Genomic DNA, 20,472 nt, shown 5'->3' on the forward strand with positions numbered 1-20,472 from the left:
CCCCGCAGCCTTAGCTCACCTCCCACCCGGCTTCCCAAAAGTGCCCTCCCTCCCTGGGGCCCTCTCAGCCTACCTGCACCAGTCACAACACGCTGGAGCCGGAGAGTCACCGAGCCACACTCACAGAGAGTCTGAGAAACCCTGGATTGCCAACGGGACGCAGCTGCATTCACGCTGGCTGAGGAAGACTGAGGAGCTCCGCTGATCCACTGACCTGCAGGGATGTCCAGAGCATCCAGGTTGGCCCGGCCCCCCTCGGCAGGGGCCGGGTCCAAGCTGCCCTCCCCCAGGAAGGAATGCCACGGCACGGGCGCTGCGGCCGGCCGAGTCCGGGTGCTGAGCGTGGGGGAGAAGCTAATGAGGGCCGGTAGCGACGGTATCCTGAACAGACAGAAGTCTTTAATGGTCGCCGTGCCTCAGGACAAAGCTCACACTCAGGCCCACAGCCAGAGGCCAGGTGAGAAGGGAGAAAACATGGAGATGCTCCCTCCCCGGAGCAGGATCAGCCCACCCAAAGCCTCCGCTCAGCAGCAAGGCTCCGTTCACAGTAAGTCCTGGACCAAACTTCCTTATCTGAACATCAGCTTCTCTCTGATGATGTTTAGTTCTACTTTTTATTACATGTGTACAAGAGAAACTCTGATTTATGTTTATTGTTATTACGAAAGCGCATGAATGGATTTGTTTGCACTGTCACTCATTGAGGTCATAGTTGGGGCCAATTTTCTTAAAGCTGAAAAGTATGATATCGTTTGCCCATCCTTCCATTCAGCTTTAAATAGTAGGATAAAAGGATTAGGTTTTCCTACTTAGTTCATTGTGTTGCGTAGTGTGAGGATCCAAGTCTTCCTCACCTGGAATCTTTTCCCTTCCCTGCAGCAAAGGATGGGATTTTGTTGTCAAGCATTTACCCTCGGGCCGCACATAGTGCTGTGTTCAAAAAACAGTGTTGGGGTCTTCAGTGGTGAGGGCATGTTGCTACAGGTTCCAATGAGAAAAGGAAATGCGATCCAGGAAGTCCAGTTGAAGTAATACGTCCTATTGTGTAAATACAAGAACATGGCTCAAGGGTTTCTACTACGTTGAGGTTTGAAATTGCGAGATTGCAAGTTAATTTAAGGTTGATTTTCAAGGTTTTCCAGTTTTTGCTGCATGACGTGTTCTTCCATAAACCTGAAATGATCGCTGAAGCTTCGCCTTTTGACACCACGCCGTTTTCTGTCCGAGGACGGTCTCGGGGGAGGGAGAATTGAAATCCCTGCTCATGGGCTCTCTGCCACTATCCCACTGCCCTGGTCTCTGTGGGGTGCAGATTAAGGAATGGGCGCCGGGAGGTTAAGGGAAAGTAGTCTTATCATTCTCCTTTTGGCCTTCTCACTGGATTCCCGACTCAGCGGGGGGCCGTCTCTCATGGTTTTGTCGGGTCACAGTCATCTCACGCTCGCACTTACAGGCAACTCGACCGAGATATTGTAGATGAATGTGTATTCTCTGTGCTTATACTAATAGTGGCTGTTTCGGAGTGTATTTTTCTCCCGTCTGTATGAAATGTCTCCTGTCAGTCACTCTCGAATCCCTCTTGACTGTTCAGCTTGTACTCCAGCACAGCTATTGGGGGGGGGGGGGGGGGGTGTAACTGTGAGGGCGACGCAGGCAACAGGGCCGAGTCAAGTGAGGGAGTGACAGAAGGAGGTCAGGAATGCGAGCGGGGCATGCTGGGAAATCAACAGGTTCGCGAGCTGTGTCTGTGCCTGACTCTCTCTCCGCAGTAAAGACAGGTTATGGGTTATAAGGGGGCAGGTTCATACTGGAAACCAGATGTTCTCCTCTGTGCAGCTTCCAGCCTCTTATCTACACAAATAAACGGCCTCTCTGCAGAGATGATTCACTTCTTAACCGGCGAGGGTCACTTCACCTTCAGGTCATTTGGTCCTGGAAGCTGGACTCAGCAAAACTTTCCCTCAAAGAAGAACTTGAAACATGTTAATGACCGATCCCTTCTTTTTTCTTTCTATGCCTGTATCTTATATCTTCTCTTGTGATGCTCTCGTGCTTCCTCGCTCATCTCCTTCTCTCCGCCAACTTTCCTCATGCCTCTTTGTTTTTCGTCTCCCTGACACCTTGTCCACTTTTGTTTCCCTTTCGGCGTCGCCCTCCTCCTCGTTCCTTTCTTCGCTGTCGTGTTTTGACAGCAGTTGAGTCCGTTGAGCAGTTGAAAGATGCCACCGTCGCCCACACACACACACACACACACACACACACACACACACACACACACACACACACACACACACACACACACACACACACACACACACACACTTATAAAGACTATCAAAAAGAATAAATGAACTGTGTATCTTCTCTGCCTCGTTCGCCTCTGTCCTCGTGTGCTTTTTCAAGTGCGGGTCTGTCTTTGTAGAGAGCTCCGTGCATTTCTTGTTATGGACAGTAACTTTGAAGTTCCACGTTGAAAAGACAATGCTTCAACAGTCTTGTCTCTCTAGAAAGTAGCTCCACTATCGACTGATTCCTCCTCCCTTTGATACATAACACTTTATATTTACACTCCATGCCAGGGCTTTACTTTAAGGAACGGCTGTTTGCTTTATGACGCCATGCGTTGCTTAAATATTTGGATTTTAAATAGGCCAGCGCAGTTAAATCCTGTTTTAATGCAGGTAAATGGGCAACTCTTCATCTTCCACATCCACATATGGCTTGTATTAAAGCAAGCCTGGTTAATATGGGGGTGCTGAGACCATGCCAGGTCTCCGACTCCCAAGCTGATGCCAGTTACAAGGCATGACGGCAGCTGAAGCGCCGGCCCACAGGGTCAGACGGAGCTGATGCACACAGCGCTGGCAGACAATAAGTGTGTGTGACAGGTGACATTTCCACTGTGTGAAAGGTTCAGGGCTGACTGCTGCTCGCCAAAGGGCCCAATTTCAGCCCTAAAGAGTGGCAGCATCCACCGAAAGTGAAATCCGTTTGACATTTCCAGTCCAGGGAAGATATAATACGAGTCTCAAGAGCAGGTTCAAGTTCAGCTTCCCTCTGATACCGTGTGACATTGCATCAAACCACTGGAGCATTTTTAGCTTATTCTCCCGGGCATCGCTCATCCTGGATGTCTCTGCTTTGCTCATTATGATGTTCACTGCATGGTCAACAGGATGCATCCGCCCAAACAGTACACCGCTATGCGTCATACATCTTATTGCAAAATCCTAACAACCGCCCTCCGTTCTGAGAGGGAATTCAAACCGGTTTACAACGTGACCACAGCGATTTGTTTCCATTAAGCCACAAGAAGATCAGGGATGTCCGCTGCTGAAAGTTCAAACGCCAAAGTTGTTGAGAGAAATTCAGGTCAGGGGTCAGGGCTCTGTCAGGTCTGATTTATCTTGTGTGTGTGTGCATGTGATAGGTCTGCTTGATGAATGGTGTAGAAATCATAATCTGGATTCAATCAATTCTGCTGCATCAAAACAAGCGCTCCTAATTTCTTAATCACCCTGGAAATGCTGCATTATCCTTTTCTTTCTGCCTCGACCAATGACAAGGCAGCGTTACCCCACATGATGCCGAGTAACAGAAAATGAGCAGTGACAGCGAGTGAGAGAAAAGCTGAGAAAGGTTTATCTTAAGGACAGATTTAAATAAAAACAGATTCCAGAAGAACCCTGTGAAAGAACCTGAGAGTATCGTGATCTTAATTCTAAGCAAGAAAATCACGATTCTCATTTTGTTTCCAGAACCATGCAGAGCGAGCATGTGGACAGTATGTGGATGTGCAGGGTGGTGAATGGTGCATTTTATTATTTATCGTTCAACATCGAATATGCTAACGAGATTGTCAGTAGAGAAAATGCTCCACCAAGGCCCAACAGTCCCCTAATGAAACCACATTTAAATCGACTAGATCCAGATTTCTTATTATTTGAATATGCACCAAATTACACTCACTCATAAATATCAGTCCTCCATTTTTTTTCAAGATCTATGGATTATTCTCTGAGAAATCAACAATAAAGTTGAAAAAAGTTTTGTAATCTCCTGTAATCTTGCTTAAAACCCAACAAACTCCTCAGTGGAGATAACAAAGTTCCTTACAGCATAAAACTAACAGACAAAACAAACCAGTCGACAGGAACATCTGGACAGGTTGACGTCTGGAAAGACTTTGGCTGATAAAAACCTCACCTCACTGCCGCTCTCCTATCAATCTCTACTATCTCCAAACCTCCAGAACGTTTCTCTGTCTTTGTGTCTAAATCAACTTGAAAGTGTTTCACCTCTTCTATAACCATATGTGCTGCTTTGAACCCACGCTCCATCAGGCAAGGGTTTGTTCTCGAGATGCTCTTGAGATAAAGTCACCGCTCTGATTTTTCTTTCTTTTTTTTGGTATGACCTCAGCTTTCGGTGATTGAGAAGGTGAGTCAATAAAAGCAGCTGAGAGGGATGTGGTCGGGGGGGGGGGGGGGAGTGAGGGGTTTCGTAATCTCGTCTGCGTTTCCTTTACTCATCCAGGACCCGAGCACGAGCGCCTGTGTTGTGTCGCTTCTTGCCTGATGTGTTTCTGCAAGATCTGTTGCCACAACAGTATCAGCGGAGGAGGTGCTTCAGCTTGTTTTAGAGTGTAAGAGGTTGTTAAATCAGGTTTGCATGAGGTATTTCAATGTACATGTGTACTGCTGACGGCAACGTATGGATGGGAGAAATTTGGCTCGAGACGCGTTACATGCTTTCACACGTTCGCCGTCAGTTTCCCCTCAAACTCTCGTACTCACTGTTAATAATCCATGAATGGTTTGTATCCGTGACACTTTCTTCTCACAGATGCTGCCTTTGCGCCTTTAAAGAAAAAAAAGTTGAGCTGAATAGCGCAGTGTGACGGGAATGAGTTTAAGGATTGGGACGTGATCACCCGCTTCTTTGACACGGAAGCCAAGAGTGAGGGATTACATTAATTGCAGCCTCTCGTGACTCTTTAAACCCTCCAGTTGTCTCTGTGGGATTTTCCTCTTTGACAACTATCAGGCGGGCGGCGAGTCTTATTAGGAATACAAAATGCTCTCCCTCCACATCAGTTGGCCCACAAAAATGGATATGAAGTTTCAATTCCCCAGAAATCCCTTTTAATGACCTTGTTATGTACACACAGGGTCGGTCGTGTGGTTTGTGTTCTGCCAGAGAGGAATTTGAGGGAGTGAGATCCAGTTACTGTCCAGACTTTCTTTTCTTTTTTGGTGACAAACTGACATCCATAGGCAGGGGGCTGATTAAAAGCAAACCCCCCCACTTTTGCTCTGAAATGAGCAATCACAAAATTTCCCTCTATGGATTCATATGAGTTACTCACTTTATTTTGTCATGCTGCCCTTGTTCATTGGGATTTTAATGTGTAAATATGTTAAATCCTGCACCAGACTATCTCAGTAGAGTTTCTGAAATGGCCACATACAGAAAAGTTGAACTTTTCAGGGCTTTTTTGGGACATAAGTGAAACTCCAGACTTGGACATTTGCGTTGTCCGGGGTTCACTTCATGTCTGAAAGCATCAGGTGTCTGTGTCCGTTAAAGCTTTGACAATGATTGGTTCCTCTATTGACTGAAGTCCATTAGGAGGCAGTTTAAACGTTAATAAAGAACTTTTGTCCCAAATGCCCCAAGTGAGGAAGTGACAATGAAGCCTTGATGTTGTCTCAGCTTCCCGAGACAACTCACCTTTGTCCTTGGCCTGTCAATAAGTAGCCGCTGATTGCAGACAAGTCCGATGAGTCATTAGAAGCATGTGAGTATAGGTGAGTTAATGGTGTGTTCACCGACCTGGGGTCTGTGTTTTAGAAAAAGGTTGGATGTGACTCATCCCTCAAACAGAAACAGACAATTATCGGGCCACTGAGCAAGAAGAATGAACTCTGGTGTCTGTTTTTCTTTGAGGGTGTAGCTTGGGGCAGTGTTGCTTTTTCCTGGAGCTGTGCAGCTCTCATGGAGAACTCTGTGTGTCGGATTAAAGATCAGACGAAGGACTATTTTCATGCCCACCCAGACTTTGAGTCTTTCACCTGTTGAGGACAAACGGATGTCCACATATTTTCACTAGTTAGTGGAGTGTAAGTCTGTCCGCTTGGCTTGGTTACACAGAGAAGTCTTCAAAGCTTAATGCTGCAAATGTGGCATGAAATTCCCTCAGACCAGACATCTCACTGCCAGATTGTTTTTTCAATTTAATGTAATGCGTGTGTGTGTTTTAGCTCAGAGCATAAATGTGGTTAATTCACCCGACTGAGGGCGTAAGTGGATGCAAGGCGTCCCTCAGGGTTTCCTCCCCAAATGTCAACGGAGAAATCAATACTTCTACCCCTTTGCCCCTCAGGCAAATACCATGGTGTGTGTGTGTGTGTGTGTCTTTTTTTCTGTATGTCTTTGTGGGCATAAATGTACAAACTGCTAAATATTCAAACACTTTTATCTCCGTAGTTCAGACGATTCAAATTGAATCTCCTGCCGTGTTTATTTCTTTCACGTCGACATGTTGTTTCGGGGGACTGGAGTTTCATTAATATCCTTCATTAATAATACATTTTAGTGTTGCTGGCGGTACCCGTTTGTGATCATCTGCTAGACGAATATCTGGTGGAGGTCATTAAAATAATTCTGCGTCCATGTAGCATGCAGATTAGGAGAGATGTTCTAGCTGAACTGCGTTCAAGGTTAAATGGAATTTAAAGGAATCATTTGAAATCTTGCCAATTTGTTTTCTTGCTGAGCGATGGATGAGATGATCAATTCCACTCTTGTGTCTATTTGAGCGTTCAGGTGACGTCGCAATAATCAGATAAATAAGTTCCAGATTGATAAATTCACGTGAACGCCACCTTGATCCACCACAGTCGGCGAAAGGTTTGGTACACGAGTTGCTGAGCTGCAGACGCCATCACTTATAAACCAATTAACATCATTTTTTATTTATTAAAATGAGAGTGGAACTAAAGCCAGGAATCGTTTTTGTTTAATAATTTAAACTTGGCAGAAATAAAGCAGGAAGGGAGTCATTTTCCCCAGAATGTCACAATAATACAAGAGAGAAAATTACCAGTAGCTGACTAATCGTGTCAGTGGAGTGTCAGGAGGTCAAGTACATGATCCACTGTGGGGAAACTACCTTCTGCTGTCAGATGACTGGGACATGTGATGTGGCTGAAGGCAGCGTAGTGAACTCAGAGTGAAGGTTGTACTGTGCTATTACTCTCAGTGATCAGTGGTTACTCTCAGGTCCTCATGACTGAAATCACCACTGCTTTCCAAGAAATGTTGTTATTGTGTGTATTTGTGGCTCCAAACCACGACCAAACCATTTGGGATTCAAACTGACTCCTTTTCCTTCCTTGTATTGTAACTTTTCTCAGAGACCGGAGGAGTGTTCTCATTTCCTCAGGCCTCGGCAGGCATGAAGCAGAAGCTCGGAAAAAAACCCGGGGTTAGAAAGGCCGAGGAGCTTCTGACCTCGTTGTTAAAGATGTAATAAATCACAATTCTTCACTTCCACTTTGGAATTTTCCCGTCTCTGCTATAACTTCTGGTGCAAACAACATTTTAAGCATCGGTCTCTCTCTGTACTGTGCATCCCCAGAATACAGAAAACAGGGAATGGCCTACTTTTTCTTCTGGTTGGCGGCAGCAACACGAAGCAGTGGTGATGTGATTTATTGTTGAGGTCAGAAAAGACGCCCAGTGTGTTAACTTCTCAGTTGACCCCTGACCTTTTAACGTCAAGTTAACAGAATGTCATATCTGCACTGGAACAGATGATGTAAACGCTCTGCGCCGGAAAAGCTTGTTACGAGTACAGAAATAGAAGCACCGTGGTCATTTCAGATTTCCCTCTTGACTGTTATGTGCCGTCTAATGTTCCGCTTTTACTAATACAGCAGCTTTTAGTGCCTCCAAACTGCCCTCGTCTGTCCCAGTTTGCTGCAAACGTGAGGACAGACTCTGAACGTACGGTATCTGGTGTGACAGTCAAACAGCTCAGCAAATAAAAAGGAAGTTTTCATTCCTTACAGCGCAGCCCGATGATTAATCCTTTTCCGTGAGCCAACATCCTGAGTTTTAATGCCACTTTCCCGCCAGAGAGCTGTAATGTACTCTCAATGGCTCTTTTAATATCGCGTTGCAATTAGATGCAGAAAATAAAACCGGAGAATAAGCCCCAAGATGCCAGGGGGTTGGGAATTTGTGTTTCCAACAGGAGCAACACATTACCAGTGTGTTTTAGCCAAGGCACTGCCTCGTAAAAAAGATTATTGATGATGTGCGCCATGTGATTCGAGTGCTGAGCAGGATGAGGCAGCATTAAATCTCACTGATGTATCGGCCTCCCTCTCTGTCCTGTGTGAGACGGATGAAGAAGAGGAATTAAACAAAGTTTCGCGACGGTTAGAAAAAAAGTCCAGATACAGCTGATTCAAACTTTGCCTTTTTTTTCCTCCAGATTTTATTTCTGTCTTCTTTGCTCTTGGCTGCATCAGTGACTTTTTCTTGGTCATGCTTCATCTGTGTGTGTTGACTTGCAGTAGCAGTGCTGAGAGCGTAATATACACGTCAGACAGGTGCATGTATCAACGTGTATTTAATAAATGTAGATGTGGAATGTGATATGAAAAAAGTGTTTACCGGCAATTGTAGTTGCGTTGTTACGGAGCTCTCGTCGACCCCTCGCGCTGGATGTCTTTCCCAGCCGCAGCCGAGGACCGGTCCTACATTGCGGTTACTATATGTGCACGGGTAATAAATAACGACTCGTCTAGCACTGAGTGAGCATCACTTTTGGAAAAAAGGGCCTCTTCAGGTTTGCAGGATGAGACACATAAATTGTGTCACTGGAGGCAACTGTTGCTGTCAGGGAGAGGAGCCCCCTCCTTTCTCTGTGTCTGTGCAGATATGAAACTGATAACTCAGGCTTTCCTCCTCTTTTGCAGAGAATGTGTCAGTCTCATCATTGTTTGAGCACAAATAAACTCCACACTGTGTATATTTACAAAGGCAAAGTGTTCCCATTTCTCCACAGGTGCAGGAGTGTGTGTGTTTGTGTGTGTGTGTGTGTGTTGTTTTGCTTTTAGAAAACAGATACCAGGACTTGAGAGGAGTTATTTTTCAGCAGAGTCTGTAAATGAGCCGCGCTGCTTCAGGCTTTCAATACTGAGTGTCATAGAGATTGTTTATAAGTTGTAAATACAGCAGATTTCCAGTTTAATACAGTGCAGGGTTCCTGCTGGATTTGATGCAGCATTTGTTTACTGCATTAAGCTTATTTCAGCCCAAGCTAAGGCTCTAAGCCAAAGAAATCCCATCAATTATAAATTAATTAGAAAGATAGAAAGTCGGGGTAAATATATCATGACGCTCCAAAGCAGCAAAGTTCACAGAGAGCTTGTTTCTGTGCCGCTAAGAGAAGAACTACTCCAATTGCTTTCAGACATCCACACTCTGTAGGGGATGTGTGTGTGAACGAGTGAGAGGCTTCGGACTTTCTGCAGAGTTTCTCTGGCCGGTCCCCTGGTATCAACTCTGCAGAAAGTCCGAACGCAGCAGGAGATCCTCCGCTCTAAACAGAAACACGTGATCTCCATGCCGGAAGTTATATGTAAAGTTCCTGCCTCTGCGGAGAATCTCCTTTGACCTCCGGAGAATTCTGTGGACATCCTCCCTGGGTTACGTCTGAAAACGGCTTATCACATCCAAACTCTGTGTGTTTGTGTGTGTTTGTGTGTGTTTGTGTTTGTTTGTGTGTGGGTTAACCAAAAATTATTTCAATTTCAAACGCACCTTGTGTGCAGGCAGAACAGACAGATGTCGTGCTGCAACTGTCACATGCACAGCGGGGGGGGGGGCTCTGCTGGATACAGAGAACGCCCCCTCGCCTCGCTCAGCCTCCATTAGGATCACCGTGATCCATGTGACTGAATTATAAAGTCCTGGTTTTGTGCGTTGTCTCAATATAAGAAAATGAGGAAGACAAATTCAGAACACACACACCCTCATTTTATCCTCAATTATTCCCCCCGACTTTGCCATTTAACGTCTCTTTTACCTCTAATTGAAAGCTGATTGTATATTTAGATCCCCGTTTCTTGAATTATGCTTTGTTTAACCTTTCAATAGCACCGACAGCAGAGAGCGTAAATATTCAGGGTTTCTGTTCTTTACGCAGATGTGTCTGTGTCATATGTGGAAGCTCTAAAACACGGAGCGAGTGTTCTGTCGACTGTGAATAAGAAGATTTATTCCTGCGTCACATCGTACTTGTTGCGACTCGAAATGAAACAGACTTCCTGGCCCCATGTGGAATCTCTCATCTTGAGCTTTTGGTAGAGAGCAGGATTTCCTACCACTTCACATGATTACACCTCACAGCTCTTCAGTGGAAGAGCGGCCAGCTTCTTCCGCTCCACACGCAGAGGTCAATAGCTCCTGGCACGCAGCGCCCCCAGCTGTACAGCTAATAGGATGTCAGGGTGAACTTGATTCATTACGCCCACTCTGGGGGTTTTCACTTCTCGTGTGGTTTCGGCGAAGGCTTTGATTTGGTGATTGTCCAACTTTCTCTTCTTTTCCCAGTAAATATGAAACGCCAAAACAAAATATGTCCTAACATCCGCCCTGCGCCTCTGAGAAATCTCTGCTGCATTCTTTCAGTATTAAACACGAGAAACACTGAATCAGGGATCAGATCTACTCCCCCCCCCACCCCACCCCACCCTCGCTTCAATCTGGGGATTTTTCAAAAAGGGGAATAATGCCGTTTGGCTGTGTGATGAAGTCTTCGGTAAGACATGCCTGCTTTTCAGCCAGGCAGGCAGCTCAAGCCACCCTGAGACTGACACAGCATTTTTATCCTGAGCTGCGGGGAAGAGAATGGGGGGGATTTCTGCCGAACTGATGTTAACAGCTGGAGGTTTAATACTTCACAGAAAACTGGGATGCGCGCAAGAATTTGGAGACGGCTGATTTCCCCCAAATTTCTCCAAATCTGGACACACTCGTTCCAATTAATGTGGAGAATGAAATGAAACATATGTGTACGTTATCAGTTGCGGAGCAGTGTAAACTGGATTGGAGCAAATTTAACAGAAGGCGACTGACGGGATAAAAGGGAAAGATTTAATCCCTTTATCACTACACTTTGCTCTGAGAGAAGCAGTTGTAATACGTCGTAAATCAGATTATTCCTGCCGTGCAAAAGTCAATCGTTTGCATCCATTATTTTTTTGCAGAATCCATTTCTCAGCTGCTATTGTCTTCTTGAATTATGCTCAGCCCGACAACCATTCGTCATGATCGTTCCAGGCCAATGGTTTTACAAGACGCCCAGTAGATGAATGTAGACGGCTTGTGATAGGCACAAGAAGCTCTTATCTAACCACAGAGTCGGTTATATAATATTTGATTTCTTATGGCCAGAGACACTGGAGAGAAAGACAATGTAAGGCAGGACCCTTTTCTGGTGTTATACAACCGGCAGTGAAACGAGGATAAAAATCAAGAATGATCATTTTTGAAAGCGGGTGGAGTTGTATTTTTTTATTTTTTTGCATCGCTCCAATGTGATGTTTCATGTCTGTGACATCGAGGCAGCATCACAGGTTCAGAAATATGAATCTACATTTGCACTGGTGCTTGATCTCATGTCAGGACAGAAGATACATGCTCAGTCCATGGATGTGGGTCTGTCCCTTAGACTGTATCTAAAGATGGATGACATGACAGGTCAAATCATCCTGATCGCCTCCTGGTGGCTGTCTGCAGTATAGCTCTTAAACCCTACCTTCTCCATGTTAGTGGGAGGGACAGGAACCCAGCTGAAAAGTCGAAGAACACGTCAAATCATTTTTTACGACCTTCCTCCTTTGTCTCAAACTAGAAGACTGATCATAAAAAGCTCCAAACTCTGGGAAACATAAAATATAAACCTATGACCATTCTGAGGAACTATAGGGCGATGGATTTGATATTTAATTGCAACACTTCAATGGCGACTCTGTGGTTTTCTTGCTGTGTTTTCAGCGATAAGTGTTCTTCACCTCAATTGACACTTTCATGCTTAGTTGTAAATGCACTTCAAAACCCATCAAAGTAAGTTAAAGGTAATAAGTGTGATTTTTATCATAAAACTTTTTAATTATAACACAGAGACGGAAGTGAAACAAAAATCTGTATATTTTGTGCATTTATGCAGCTAGAAATAAAACCGGCTTCACACTGTGACCATATGGAGCCACAGACAAATGCTGCAGATGTAATAAGAAAGCAGTCGAGAGGCATTTCTCTTTGAACCGGCTCCTCTCTCGCTCCCTTTGTGATCTCTGAGACAGAATATTAATTGTGAAACGCCATCAAATGTTTTCTCGGCGCCGCACATTTCACAACACGTTTGTTTGTTGTTGTGTGATCCCCTGAAATCCTTTGACAGGCAGCCAGCCAGCCAGCGAGCGTCTTTCATACCAACGGGAAGTCAACCAGGGTGTCGCCAAGTCGCTGACTGCGGCTCGCACTTTACAACGCGACAGCTGGCGGTTAATGTGACGTGCGACCAGCAATCATCAATTATTCATTATTGAAAAAATATTACAGTAGCAATTAAGAGTGTTTAATTTAAATTTTTCATATTTTAGTGCCACGTTATTTACACATTCAGGTTTTGCATAATTTTGTTTTAATGCAAAGCTCTCTCTGTTATGGGGAATGCATGAAAAATCATTTAGCCTTAATTATTCTTATCCTTCCTAAATGCATTTTTTTTTAAAGACACATTTTTCTCGCTCTGAAGTGCACTCATGAGGCAAACACAATCAAGCTAAATGCTTTTTTATTCCTCTGTAAACCTGGATAGGCGTCACATTTCTGTGACATTTAAAATGTGCATTTACTGTTACTCTGTGCTGTTCTGCTTTTTGCAATCATTTTTTAAAAGTCACATAATAGAGCGGAAGGCTCAGACAGGGATGGTGTGATGGACACATGTCAAACCAGGTGAGGGGGGGTGCGGGTGGGAGAAAGAACCCGACCTGACAGCTTCACCTCATCAGAGGCCAATGGGCCGACAACTCTCCCATTTTGTTTATGGAGGTTTTATTTATCCGACACGACTTGACCTCATAGCAGCTTCATGCTTCACGTGGAAACAGACAGTACGGTGCACACAGTCAAAATGTTGCAACTAAACAAGCCTGTGCCGGCTAGAAAGTCTGGAGTAACACGCGAGGTCACGCAAACGCCTGACGATGGAAAACAAGCTGGCAGTTACAGAAACATCCCACTGTTTAGGATTAGCCCGCTGAAAATAAACCGGGACATTCCAGGGCAGTTGTTTTTATCTTGTTTGGGGTTATTGACAGTTGAAATTGTCCTGCAAAGCGCTGTAGCCTACAAACACACAGTTGTTTATTAGAAGCTTGAAAAAAAAACAAAAAAGCTTGAATGCCAGAGTTCATCGAGGACACGTCTGTGTTCACAGCCGCATCGGGACTCAGCTGTCTGAGGTGAGACTCGTGTGAGTAACAACAAAGGTGAACAGACTCAGCAACAGGCCTCTGTTTGGCAACACTGTCTATTGAACAGTGTGTAACTTTGTGTGTTCATCCCTCAATCAGAACGATAACAGAGCCTGTGCCCTCAAAACGAGCTGTTGGGGCTTTCATCGTTTTGTGATGTCACAGCTGCACAGTCGACCTGGACCCAGCGTTCAACCTCTTTCTTTTGTTGTTTTGACTTTATTAACAACGGATCAACCACGGCCACTCCATCGCTCCGCTAGCTCGCTGTGAGTCAGAAAACCAATAAATCATCACACAGCCTCCACAGAGGAAAAAGTAATATCAGAGAGCGGTGGCTAAAAGTTTGACTGTTTGGCTCAGTTCAGCACCTTCTCCTCACTTCACACCTTCTCCTCACTTTTCTTTCTTCTCCTCCTCTTTTCCTCTCGAGCTGCATAAACTAACTCGCCTGGGCAGAAGCTCTGCATCTGACTTCCCTTCCGGTGTCATTTCAAGTTAAAAGCACTCTGCACATAGCGTATATAGCAGAAACACTGTGTGGATATGAGCTCTGTCAATATTGCATATTCAGAATATTCCATAATATTTACATAAAATTCTACCACAGCATGTTAGTAATGATTGAATAGTGCATGTAAACAGAAGCATTCAGCTAGAAAAAGGAAAAATCCCACCATGAAACATTTTTATTATTTCAGAAAATAACACCCTGTCATTTGTGTAATTCGGACCAAAGTGAAGCCATTTTAACCTCTCTGAGTTTTGTTTGTTTATTAGCAGGATTACGCAAAAACTACTAAACAGATTACCATGAAACTTGGTGGAAGGATATGGAATGAGTTGGGAAAGAACCCAGTACATTTTGCCATAGGTCTGGATCAGGGGGCAGATCCCAGGAATCTTCTTTTTCTTTCTTTAACATTGTGAGATGGGACTTTTTACAACTTTTTTTGTTATTACTCAAATAATAAATCATGGATCTTGGCAGGAAAAAAACTTCAGGCATGTTTAGTGACGTGAGTGAGTGAGGGCAATTTGGTGCAGATCCACACATCAATCTTGATCTGGTGACTTTAAATGTGGTTTCATGAGGGGAACTTGGGCGTTATTTGGGGTTATATGAGGTATGCACGCTACTGATGTCATTCTAGTTTGCATCATGTTTCTTTTCATTTCCCCCCATAATTCAACTCTTTTAAGAGCTCACAGCATTTCTCGAGGGCGTCCTGACGCCAGCTGCTGAGTGACAGAAACACTTTTCTCCTCAGTCTGAGACTCAGACCTCTAATCTCTGGATCACAACCGGATTTTCATACTTCTGAACTGACTCCACTGAATCTCCTGCACCTTTCTTGACCCGGTCGTCCGTCTTGTTGTTCTCGTTTCCTTTTCCTTCCTGACTCCATCTTTGCCGGGAGGCTAATGAACACCGACCACTCCCCCGCCACGGAACAACACACATTCTCACGACGACCCGATCTGTCTCACGCCGTCTTCGCGGATGCTGCCACTTTTAGTCATGCATGTACGGATGACTCAAGGACCAACAGAAAGACAGAAGCGCCGTCACGTGACCCCCCCCTGACCCTCTGTGCCGCGTTCTCCGGGTGAGCTATGTCTCATTGTTCTTTCCTGTCAGTCTTGCAGCCGACCACAGGACGATCACACTGGCCTCATAGTGCCACATTCACTTCTTCAGCCTCGGCCTGATCTCACACCTCTCACTTCACATTCTCATTACTGCAGGCTGTTATTAATTTATTTAATCAATGGCTGTTTACGTTCTCCGCCACAGAAATCCATAATGGCAGATTCTCCAAGCTGCTGCATCGCGTCAGGAGTCGGAGCTGTCGTGCCTCTGCCGGCTCGTGAGAGAGGTTAAATCCAACATACTGAGATGTACATTATTTGCATAACGCCAGCGCAGTCATCATCTTGACGCGGGACTTTAAGTACGATTTCTCCTCGTGCATTGTTGGAGAGTTTGATGCTGACTCAGAGCTCACACGATAGTCCACTGGCTCCATTGTTGCCATCGGCCAAACTCTCCCGTCTCCCTGTGAAAGATTATGAAACTGGCTTTAAAATAGACGGCAGCAGCTCACCAGGGCTTTGGATGATTTGAGGCTAAATATATGTAAAAGGGAGCTTGGTCCACAGGATAGAGTGGGATCTGGGTGGATGGTGGCCAAGGCCTCTTTTTAAAATTGTTTTATATATTTATTTTTCACTCCAAATCAGTTTTGTTGACAGTGCCCTTCAAACCCAGAACCTAACGTGAGCCAGCGATGGTAATGAAGTGAAAGTGGCTCTGCAGAAATACTTTGGACTCTCATGTAGCTTTATGGTACAGGAGTGTTTTGATTTATCATAAAACACAGACCAGCTCAGCCTGCAACTATCTGCATCGGACACTTCATTTTAACTCCTCTATTTATTATGTAAACAATAATTGTAACACAATACAACAAACTGTCATGTAGTTGTATACAGCCATAGAGACATTTTTAGGACTATATATATAAAGATGAAATAACTGCTCCTCAAAAGTAAAGCCAAAGCATCTTGTTCACCACCTAGTGGCTGGCTGCAGTACATGTCATAAATCCCGTCTACTCTATGTTAGTGGATTGGACGCGGACCAAACGTCAAATTAACCATGAAGATGGTTTCTGTCATTTTAGGCAGTTTTTATCACTCTGATGTATTTTTGTCAACAATTTCCCAGATCAAGGTCGTCTTCATCGCGTTCTGACAACATTTAGAACAGTTTTAATTCAGCCAGCGAACTATTTATACTTGTGTATAAACACTAACACATTCAAAGGGTCAGTTTTTAGTTTTTAATCTTACATAATTGATGTGATCACAGCTGTGATGTTATCCGTTTTAATTTTTTTTTTTAACAGTTTCCACAGCAGTTTCAAACGCTCCATAGAATATTTGAGAAATAAATTATATTTACTATATTATAGTGTGTTGATTATTAGGAGGTTAAAATGCATCAAAACAGGAGCCTTCTTGTAAAGTTGTAACTATAATTTTTACATATTTTACAGTGTAATATTTCCACAGATGTCGTATTCAGGTCAGACTTCTGTTTTTCAACAATGCATCAGCTGGATTAAAGTGGCAGAGGGCATGCTGGGTAACAGAGGTTGTCACAACTCCGTTTTGAAGAGATCAACTCGTCAAATGTTACCGCTGGTGCCTGGCACTAAAAAAGGCACAATAGAAATATTTTTAGGTATTTGTATATATCTGTGTCTTTTAAAATCGTACACACTGAGTCTCTTCCCCTGAACCTCCTGCAGTTTGTGTCACTGAAAACAAACTGCTCGTCACTTCGCTCTCCTCTCTCATTTGCTCGGTGACGTTCAGTCTCCTCCAGACACACAGGTGGCTCGTCCACTGCAGCACCGGCTCCTCAGACACACACTGGCTCAGGCTGCGGCACCAGACTGAAGAGCTCCAGGTGTAATCCTCACCTGCTCTCTGCCTGTTAAATCCCAAATGTTTTCAGTTATTTTGCCCCCCCCCCCCCCCCCCCCCCTCTCTCATCATTTGTTTGGGTCTCTTCAGCAATGGCAGGATTTAGCACTCCAGGGATTAGTCAGAGTGTTTTTCGTGTTCATGCAGGAAGGAGGTGGTGTCAAGGCTTTTCTTCTTTCACATGGATGCAGCATATGCACATGCGGTCGCATACACACACCCATATTAATACCTTCTGTTATACGACTCTTTACTCTGAGTCACCATCTCTTTCTCTTTCTTTATTGTGTGATTAAAGCCACGTAAGAGTTGGATGCTGATGAACAAAGCTTTCTTTGAACACACCTGAGCCGCAGCAGAGTGACGGAGCACTTTCTCTCTTTTCATGATGCGGTTTATTTGTGCCAACTGCCCCTTTTGAAGTTTCGTTGCTTGGTGCAACTGAGCCCCAGAACGTCCGCGTCGTGTCGGCCAGTGTTGGCTTCCTGTGCACAAGAAGAGGGGGGGAACTCCAACACATGGTTCCCAGACTAAACAACACGATGAATGTTTCCTGGATTCATCCTGGCACGGAGGCACCCCAATCTGCCCGAGTGGCTCGACCCACTGACTGAAAGACGGCACTGAAGAAAGGAGAGGGTAGAGGAGAGGAGAGGGTGGAATGGAGGGAGAGACGAGATGAGTTTAGTCTGTTCATTTAAAGTCTAGACACCACCGCAGTAGCATCGAATTACAAATGGAGTCTTATTCGCATAGTTTGTACCATCATTACCTCCACCTCACCCCTGCCTGTTTGTGTGTTTGTGGGTTGGTTGGTTAGTTTGTAGGCAGGATTCTTCCAAAACTACCAAACGGATTTTCCATGAAACTTGGTGGAAGGATGGGACATGGGCCAAGAGGGAACAGGACAAAGGGTTTTCTAACTTTCTAAACCTGACTAATTGGTTGGCCTGTTGCGATGCTGGTTGCAGCTTTTCATTCTGAAACTGTGAAAAGTGACCTGCAGTAACTGAGGAAGTAAAGATCTCCAGAAGTCTCCTGAACCACGAAGCTGCACAAAGAGCTGTTTGGTGAAGCTCGACTCGAAACTGGAGAATCAGCCAATGTCTCGACCGTGTCAGTCGTGCGTTTATTCAAATTTTATAAATATTCGACTTATCACGTGTCCAAATCGCACAAAATTGGACTCTGCACTTCCTCGGCTCCTGAACAATACACATACCAAGTGTGAAGTGGATAAGATGAATCTTTCCCGTGATATGCCTTCCACATACAGACAGAGGTATGCGCTCTAATCAACGCCATTCTAGTTTTTGATCCGTAATGAAATTGTAATAAACTGGAACTAAGCTAATCATGCCAATGCACCTCAACTCTGAAAATCCTTTTTGCGTCTTTGTCAGCTTTACCCTGACAACCTGACACATGTTTAAAGAATTACCGGTGTATTCACCTCGGTCTAAACTCCTCCACGGCCCACAAGGTGTTACCCTCACGCGATGATGGAACTGTTAACAAGACCAACAAAAGCGTGTGTGTGCTCCTGTCAAACCTCTCCCCCTCCCACATGTCACCTTTCACCTCACACCCCCCCCCCCCCCTCTTCACATCACACCTCCACCCTTCTTTTGGGACGTAGCGCTGGACCCCGGCTCTGTTTGTCCGGCTTAGTGAGACACTGAAGTAGAGGCTGGGGCTTTGGGAGAAGGGGCTGAGGTATCGTGGTGAAAACTTTTGGCAGCTGGAAAGGCGCCTCGCTTTGGGGAGAGGGAGAGAGCTCCGGGGGCGACGATGGGCTGAGCCTCACTGCGGTTTTTAACAACAAGGCTGTTGGACTTGGAGAGAAAGTTCCAGACACACCCCCAACCCTCACTCAACACCACCCACCACCCCCTCTTTTTCCCCCCTCATGCTTAAAAAAGTATATCTGTCTCAGTAAAGACATCCAAGCAGGAAGCCCCCTCCGTGTGTTTTCCTTCACCCTCACCCCACCGGCTCCCATCCTCCTTCCTCCGTCACTCTTTCAGCTCGCGGTTGCTTTCTCTCTCCTGATTGAGGAGAGCCAGACTCCGGGTAGAGTGGCAAGAGGTTAAAAAACCCCACTCAAGAGGGAACCCACACACACAGACACACACACACGCACACATAGACGTCTACATGTGATCTGCCTTCGCCAAACAATGGCCGTTGGCTGCGAGGGAGGTGGGGGGGGACGGAGGGGCAGCGGTAGTTTCTTGGATGGCCTGATTGGAGCATAAACAGCAGCAGCCCCAGGAAGTGCTGAAGTGAGAGAGAGCTAAGAGAGAGAGAGCGAGAGAGAGAGGGGTGTGTGTGAGGGGGAGTCAGGGGGAAGTGTGCAGATCTGCCGGGAGAGAGCAAAAAACTTTCGGGACTGCGACGGTGCTTGAGTTAGTTTGTGTCACTCTGGTTGCGTCTGAGAGTTTTGGCTTTTTCTTTCTATCGGGAGGTATCGCAGAGAGAGAGAGAGGAGAGAAAGGTGAGTCGTTGCAACGCACACACACACTCACACACACACGCACACACACACACTGACACTAAAACTTACAAATGTGCAGATGCTCAGTCGTGCACATGTGAGTCAAAAACCCCATTTCCCCTGCATGGATTCAAATTGCTGCATCCTGACTCATGACTTGTCTTGTTTAAATATTATTTTAAATTCCAGAGGCTCTGTTTTTGAATGGTTTCACTGTAGTGCTGGAAGTGTGTGTGTGCTGTTTGCTGATCGTCTCCCCTGCCTCTGAAAGCTGCTTGTTTTGCATAGCCGCTTTCTTTCTGTTTTTTTTTTTTTTGTGGTGCCTTGAACCGCAGCCAGCCATTCAGTGCGTGAAGGGAAAAAAGAAAGGGGACCATCTAATGTGTGTGTGGCTGTGTCTAATTAAGCTGATGGGGGAGAAGAGTGGCGCGAGGGGTCAGGTCGCGGGAGGTTGAACTTGAAAAAGAGGAGCTAGGTCACGTTCACCCAGCGCAGTCCTCACTCAGATCAACCTCACCTTGCATTATTACTCGGGTTCTCTCCCTGAGCAGAACTTTTCTTGATGTTCCTTCGCCGCCCCTCCGTCAGATCCGAACTTGTAAGATCACGGAGGGATGACATTTGTAGATGAAAGCGGCTCGTGGTGAATCAGATTTGCTGCAGATTCGGTCGTGTACGCTGCTGTTTGCTCTCCGGATCAAATGGATTGCTGGATTTCTCCCACCGGGGAGATGCTGCACTCCTCCTCTCAAAGTGAACATTAGTGTCACAGGGCAGCTTCAAAGCCTCTGCCATGCTTTTACACATACACTTAAACTGAGCAGAGAAGTAAACTTGTAAAAGTTAATTCTTTGCACATGATATCTATTAGTGCCTGGTCGGTCACTGCACTGCAAATAAAATAGCATTTCAGGTATT

General features: G+C 45.3%; 1 protein-coding gene across 10 annotated transcripts in view; it reads left to right on the plus strand.

The window, feature by feature from the left end:
* Positions 1-20,472, plus strand: part of si:ch211-285f17.1 (sickle tail protein) — a 108,817-nt gene that overhangs the window by 21,961 nt on the left and 66,384 nt on the right. For 8 of the 10 annotated variants that reach the window (XM_034571906.1, XM_034571903.1, XM_034571900.1 and 5 more), the window contains exon 1: positions 1-547. This exon is cut by the window's left edge. The exons of 1 other annotated variant lie outside the window; for it this stretch is intronic. In XM_034571906.1, the coding sequence (XP_034427797.1) occupies positions 223-547 (325 nt within the window). In that variant the 5' untranslated portion in view covers positions 1-222. Of the gene's footprint in view, positions 548-19,404; positions 19,555-20,472 lie in introns of those variants that run through there. One more of the 10 variants, XM_034571909.1, reaches the window with a different exon arrangement.

Source organism: Hippoglossus hippoglossus, chromosome 20, assembly GCF_009819705.1.
Source record: "Hippoglossus hippoglossus isolate fHipHip1 chromosome 20, fHipHip1.pri, whole genome shotgun sequence".
Taxonomy (NCBI): Eukaryota; Metazoa; Chordata; class Actinopteri; order Pleuronectiformes; family Pleuronectidae; genus Hippoglossus; species Hippoglossus hippoglossus.